This window comes from Enhydra lutris, unplaced genomic scaffold, assembly GCF_002288905.1.
Source record: "Enhydra lutris kenyoni isolate GAN:26980312 unplaced genomic scaffold, ASM228890v2 scaffoldscaffold45, whole genome shotgun sequence".
In the NCBI taxonomy this organism is placed as follows: Eukaryota; Metazoa; Chordata; class Mammalia; order Carnivora; family Mustelidae; genus Enhydra; species Enhydra lutris.
The window spans coordinates 13,725,342-13,731,346 of NW_019154129.1; the positions used below are offsets into that span (position 1 = coordinate 13,725,342).

At 64.7% G+C, this 6,005-nt stretch overlaps 1 protein-coding gene across 1 annotated transcript in view; it reads left to right on the forward strand.

Annotated features, from left to right (window-relative positions):
- Positions 1 to 2,156, forward strand: part of LOC111156208 (protease, serine 27) — a 6,501-nt gene extending 4,345 nt beyond the window's left edge. Inside the window, 3 exon segments of the mRNA XM_022516946.1 lie at positions 676 to 947; positions 1,260 to 1,429; positions 1,863 to 2,156. Of these exon segments, the coding sequence (XP_022372654.1) occupies positions 676 to 947; positions 1,260 to 1,429; positions 1,863 to 2,156 (736 nt within the window).
- The last annotated feature ends 3,849 nt before the right edge of the window (positions 2,157 to 6,005 follow it).

Genomic DNA, 6,005 nt, shown 5'->3' on the forward strand with positions numbered 1-6,005 from the left:
CCCCCCCCCCCCCCCCCCCCGCCCCGGGACTGGTCTCGCCAGTGAGGCACTCTGCCAGGCCTGGGGCCATGGCCCTGCCATGCTGGCAGGCTCAGCCCACATCCTGGCTCTCTTCCCTGCCCCCCTCCCACACCTCGAATCCAGGACACTCCCTTTCCTACTGGGACTTGGGTTCCAGATGAGCCTGCAGGCTGAGGTCCCCCACGCCACCAGACTTGGAGCCGCCTGGCCCCAGACCCCCACCTGCTCTCTTGCCTCACCGGTGCTGCGATGCTTTGACATCTGAGGTTCAGAAATGTGGGCTCAGAGGGAGCAGGTCCTTTGCTCAAGCAAGGCTCGCAGGCTGGCCCCCAGCAACTCTGCCAACCCTCCCAGGTAGGGACGGTCACAGAGGAGGAAACGGAGTCCCAGGGAACGTGCTGGGTGACTTGCCGGAGGCCATCGGGCTCACCAAGGGTGTACATTCAAGTCAAGAATTAAAGCTCCTTCAGCTTCTAACCCCACCGTACGCCCCCCTGGGGAGGACGGTTCCGAGGACCTCGGGCAGGCACGGTGGCCCGCGGGGAGGGGGCTGGTCTCAGAGGGACCACGAAGCCCCTCCCTGTTTCGAAGCTCCGTCCGACCCCTCCCAGTCTCTGTTCTGCCTCACACCAGCCCTCTGCTCTTTCCTGCCAGCACCTCCCAGACATCCCTGTACCGGGTCCTGCTTGGGGCGCGGCAGCTGGTGAGGCCAGGCCCACACGCCGTGTACGCCCGGGTGAAGCGGGTGGAGAGCAACCCCCTGTACCAGGGCATGGCCTCCAGTGCCGACGTGGCCTTGGTGGAGCTGGATGCCCCGGTGACCTTCACCAACTATATCCTCCCCGTGTGTGTGCCTGACCCCTCGGTCGTCTTCGAGACGGGCTTGAACTGTTGGGTCACCGGCTGGGGCAGCCCCAGTGAGGAAGGTAACGGGGCAGAGCCGGGGGAGGGTGGGGACAGGCCTGCAGAAGGGCAGTGTGCGGGGGGGGAACCACTCCGACCAACACTCTTTTTCTGTTGACTGGTACGCGTGCATCTCTCCTCCGACGGGGCGAGGGGGTACAGGAAAGTGGGCTCCAAGGAGCTGTGGGCAAGCAGGGAAAAGGGGGGCAGCGAGAGCCCAGGTCTGAACCCGAGCAAGAAACGAGGAGGGGCAGAGCTGTGGTTCTTAAGAACGCGGGCCCGGGGGTGCTCGGTAAGCCGGGGCGCTGACCTGCAGGCTGTCCCGCCCCTCCCAGACCACCTGCCCGACCCGCGGGTCCTGCAGAAGCTCGCGGTGCCCATCATTGACACGCCCAGGTGCAACCTGCTCTACAGCAAAGATACGGAGTCCGGCCTCCAGCCGGAAGCCATCAAGGAGGACATGCTGTGCGCCGGTTTTGCCGAGGGCAAGAAGGACGCCTGCAAGGTAGGCCGGGTGGGCTGTGCCCGGGGCCAAGCCCTGCTCCCTAAGCCCAGGTCAAGGTGGGAGCCAGCCTGGCTGGGTACAGGAGGCCCCTGTAGGCAGGTCCGCCCCAGAGCCTGGCATTCCATCAGCTGGGAAGCGCAGACTCCAGGACCCTACCCAGCATGGCCGTCCAGTTCACTGGTGTGCAGTGTGAAAGCCCCTTGGAGGCCAATCAGAGCAGGTGGTCTGGGGGTGCTAGGGAAATGGGCACCCCGCAGCAGAAAAGGAAGGACCAGCCAGCAGTGGCGGGGTGGGGGGGGGGTCCCAGGTAGGGACGCTCCTGGAGGAGCGAGGAGGGGGACAAGGAGAGGCAGAGTGGGTGCGGGCACCTGGGTGCCACAGAGGCTGGCTCTTGGGCCCGTGGGCTCTGATTGTGCCTCTGCTTTTCTCACAGGGCGACTCAGGGGGACCCCTGGTGTGCCTGGTGGGCTGGTCGTGGCTGCAGGCGGGGGTGATCAGCTGGGGCGAGGGCTGCGCTCGCCGGAACCGCCCAGGTGTCTACATCCGGGTCACCTCCCACCATGCCTGGATCCATCACATCATCCCAGAACTACAATTCCAAAAGGCCAGGACGGGTGGCCTGACGCGGGAGCCCCGGGGCCAGCAGCTCCCCGTTCAGAACTCTGTGCCCGGCCTGGCGGCCCACGCCAGCCTCTGGGCCCTCGCAGCCCTGCTCACCCTCCTCTGAGCCCCGGGACCCATGATGTACATTTGTAAATAGCACTCCTATTCTCTCCCGCCAAACGCCCATGTTTTATTTATGTTCGCCTTCTAATAAAAGCCCAGCCTCAGTGCTGGCTCCGAGGTGCCTCAGGGGGAGGTGGGTGACGGCGCACCAGATTGGGAGCGGGGGGCTGCTGCAGCGCTGGGCTGGGGGCAGAGGCGCCCCAGCGGGAAGGGAGCTGCGGCAGGTGCACTGGACACCTGTCCCCCGGCCCCCGCACAGGGGCTTCCCTGCGCCCAACCCTGCCCCAGCGCCTGCTAGTAGCGTCCTCACTGCATACGTTGAAGGCGCCCCTGGGGGCAGCAACAGATACCGGCAGAAAACAACGGGGGCCCCGTGGAGGGTCCTAGAGAAGGAAGGCTTTGCTCTCCCACGGCCCTCATGGCGAGTGTCTGAATCACCCCAAGATTCCTCTAAACCCCCTCACCAGCAGGGTGACTCGCCCAAGGCTCTGCTTTCCTACTGCAATGTCGGGGCTGACACGAGGGCTGTTCCTGATGCCCTGGGACCCCCCCAGGGACTCCTTGTTCCCTGGGTACCTCTTGGCTCCTGGCTCCTTTTCCTCCACACCCTCCCTCAGCATCGACTTCCCAGGGATGAGTCCAAAACTGCAGGAAGTAGAGGGGCTGGAACTGGGGCCCACATCTGCTGGGAGACACCGGAGAAGTTGTGACCTTCTCTTAGCCCTGAGACGAGCGTCCCCACCTGCCTTTCAGAGGTGACCGGACGGTGGTTAACTCACTGAGGTCAAGGCAGGGAGAGGTAGAGACACAGATCCTGTTCCTGGGCTCCCATGCCTGCGCATCTCCCTCATAGGTTCCAACCCCCCCTTGCAACAGCCTGGGGGACAGCTCTGCTGGGCCACCAGCCCCGACACCCGGGGAGGCCAGACCTCCCTAAACCTCAGGGATGCAGGGACCAGCACGAGGCCCAAGTCTACACACTGCCTGGGCAGGCCACTCACAACCTTAGAGGTGAACAGGACGGGTCCCCCCTGCCCAGGCCAGGCCCCACTTCCTTCTTCCATCCCCAGGATTTAGGGTTTAGGCCAGACCAGCCAGAGTCTTCAGTGGTTTGTGCAAGGATCCCCAAGCACTCAGAAATGAACTAGAACCTATCACCAGCCCCCCAAGCTCTGCAACCACCCCTGCTTCCCAGCCACCCTCTTGCGGCCTGTCACCACCAGGAACCCAGCACAGAGCTCTGGAGCTCGGGTCCCCAGAGTGCTCCGGCCCTGCTCAGGCCCACCCGGTGTGGCCGCCCCGGGGGGCAACCTCAGGCTCACCATCTGGCCCAGGCACACCCACGGCAGGCCCCCCTTGTAGCCAGTCAGCCAGCTTCCTGTGCGGACCGACTCCTGGAAGGTATCCGGGCTGGTCTGTGAGCTCAACAACCATCCATGGGACGAGACTCCTAGGAAGGCAGGGCCTGGCTCCCCCCCCACACACCTGTGCAGACATGTGTGCACACGCACGCACACACACCTCCATACAAGACACGCACCCGTGCACACACTCGCCGGCATACACAAAGGCACAGCTTGCCCAGGCCTGGTGCTGGGAAGAAAGCAGACCTGGGTATTTCTGGAATGGATCCATAGCCACTCAGCAAGCACCTGCTGTGAACCGGCTCCGGGGACAGCGTGCGAACAAATACGAATTCCCTTCTGTGCCCCACTTTGTCTGGGCACGTCCCCACCACCAGGCAGGAAGGACTGGGAGGGGAGGCACTGGGGAGAGGCCCACAGGGCCCCACCTCCCTGCTGGCTGCTCTGTGGCCCTCTAGGGACCAGGTGGCTTCAAGAGCTCCTTCTCCAGACCAGATGGCCTCCAAGTCCCTCGGGTGCGAGGGGTTGTGCAGCAGGTGCATTGATGGGGTCCAGGTCGGGGTGGGGGGGGGGGGTCTAGGCTACAGGTGTCTTGAGGGGAGCCCTAGGGATGAATTCCAGGTCATCCTGGCTGGGAACAGGGGCTGGTCTGGGTCCTGCCTGGGTGAATCCACCACTCCACTGTGGGGGTAGAAAAAGACTTGGGCCCTGGGCTGGGATGGGGGGGTGCTTCGAGGTTAACTGGCCTCTGGAGGGAGGCCCCTCTGCTGTCGCTGTGTTGAGAGCCCAAGATGAAACCGACTGTGGGAGACGGGACAAGGACCAGGTTCCCCCTGGAGGCCATGCCACCCCACCTCCGCCTCCTCCTGTGGGCTGTTCCAGCTTTCTACTGTCCTGGGGGCGCTCCCACCACCCCATCCTCCCATCTCTGCCACAGGGCAAGGGTCTGGTCAGGATCCTTTGGGACACGGCCCCCATCTCCTGGCCTCCCCAAACTCGGGCGCACCCAGATTGGGGGCAGACACTGAAGAGTGGAAGAGAAAACGGTCTCGCACAGGCTAGGAGTCTGAAGGGAGAGATTCCCTTCAGGCAGGGACACCCACAGCAAGCAGGCGAGTGTTGGGACAGGAGCTGAGAAACTGCCCAGCCGTCACCGTCCCTTCTCCCACCCCGGGCAGGGTGGCAGCTCCTGCGGAACTTTCCATGCTGCTGCCAAGCCTTGGAGCCACCTGCCAGGGTGCGGAGGGGGCATCGGAGAGCGGACGGACACGGACTAGAAGTCCGTCCACTGGCCTAGGCCAGGGCCCACAGAGAAAAGCCCACCTTGGGGCAACCACAGGAGCAGGAGGGGGCGGACTTCTCCGCGGGCTGCAGTCAGACACAGACATCCGCACCGGTGCGTGCACGACGATCAGCCCATGGGAGCCCCAGGAAGGAAAACCGCTGGGCCAGCTCCCCAGGCCCCTTCTGGCCTCAAGGGCCAGGGATCAGCCATTGCTCTGAGGTCACCGGACTGGTCCTGGAGCACCTGTGCGGGGGCGGCGAGGGTCAGGGGGAGCCTGATGCAGCTACGCCAAGGTCAGGAGCTCCAAAGGCAGGGCAGGTGGCATGCGCAGCAGGAAAAGGGGTATGTCAAAGCCAGAGACCAACCCCCTTCAAATTCAGGGGCCACCGCCCACACAAACTCCGAGGCACATGCACAGGGGACTCGGTTCCTGGCCGGCCTAAGGGCACAGGCTCGCAGGGATGGACAGACAGCTGCAGCCTGGGGCCCACGGAGCCAGCCACTGCCTCCCACTCTGGGGAAGATGGTAGAAGGCAAGAAAGACCTGCTGGGTGGACACAACAAAGCTTAGGTGGGAGAAGCCAGGCCAGGGGACCAGAAGGTCCCGGACACGGGCTCAGTGGGGGGCCCAGCAGCGGCACACTGCACGTGCCCGCCTCTCCTGTCCTGCCCGCCGGAGCTACAGGGCTGGCTGCCCAGAGAGCTGTGCCCTGCCCTCCCCACAGCTTCCCCCAGCAGGCGGGCCGGAGGACAAGGTTCAAGAGGCAGGGCTCCCTCCCTGCCTGGCACACCCAGAGTGAGGGCCCTCAGTGTCGGGACCTGGGCTGGGCAGCTGGCTCCCCTCCAGTCCTCTCCTTGGACACGTTCCGATTTGCTGCCGGCATCAGAGCTGGGAGATGCCGAGTCAGCCTGTGCAGAAAGCAAACTCTCTGAAGCAGGACTCGCAGTGCTTCCCTGCGTGCCCCCGGCCGCGTGCTGAACGCCGACCCCCCACCCCGGGCAAGCAGGTCCCGCTCCCCAGCCTGGGCCCACAGGACAAACCACCAGGATCCTGGGAGCCCCGGCCAGGCCAGCAGCACACCTGCAAGCAGGATGGACGCTCAGGTAAGGCTGGGGGTCTGTGCGACCTCGGGGAGGGCGGAGCTCTGCAGGGACGCCGGGACAGGAATTTCCCCCAAGCATAGGGGCACGGCTCAGAGCT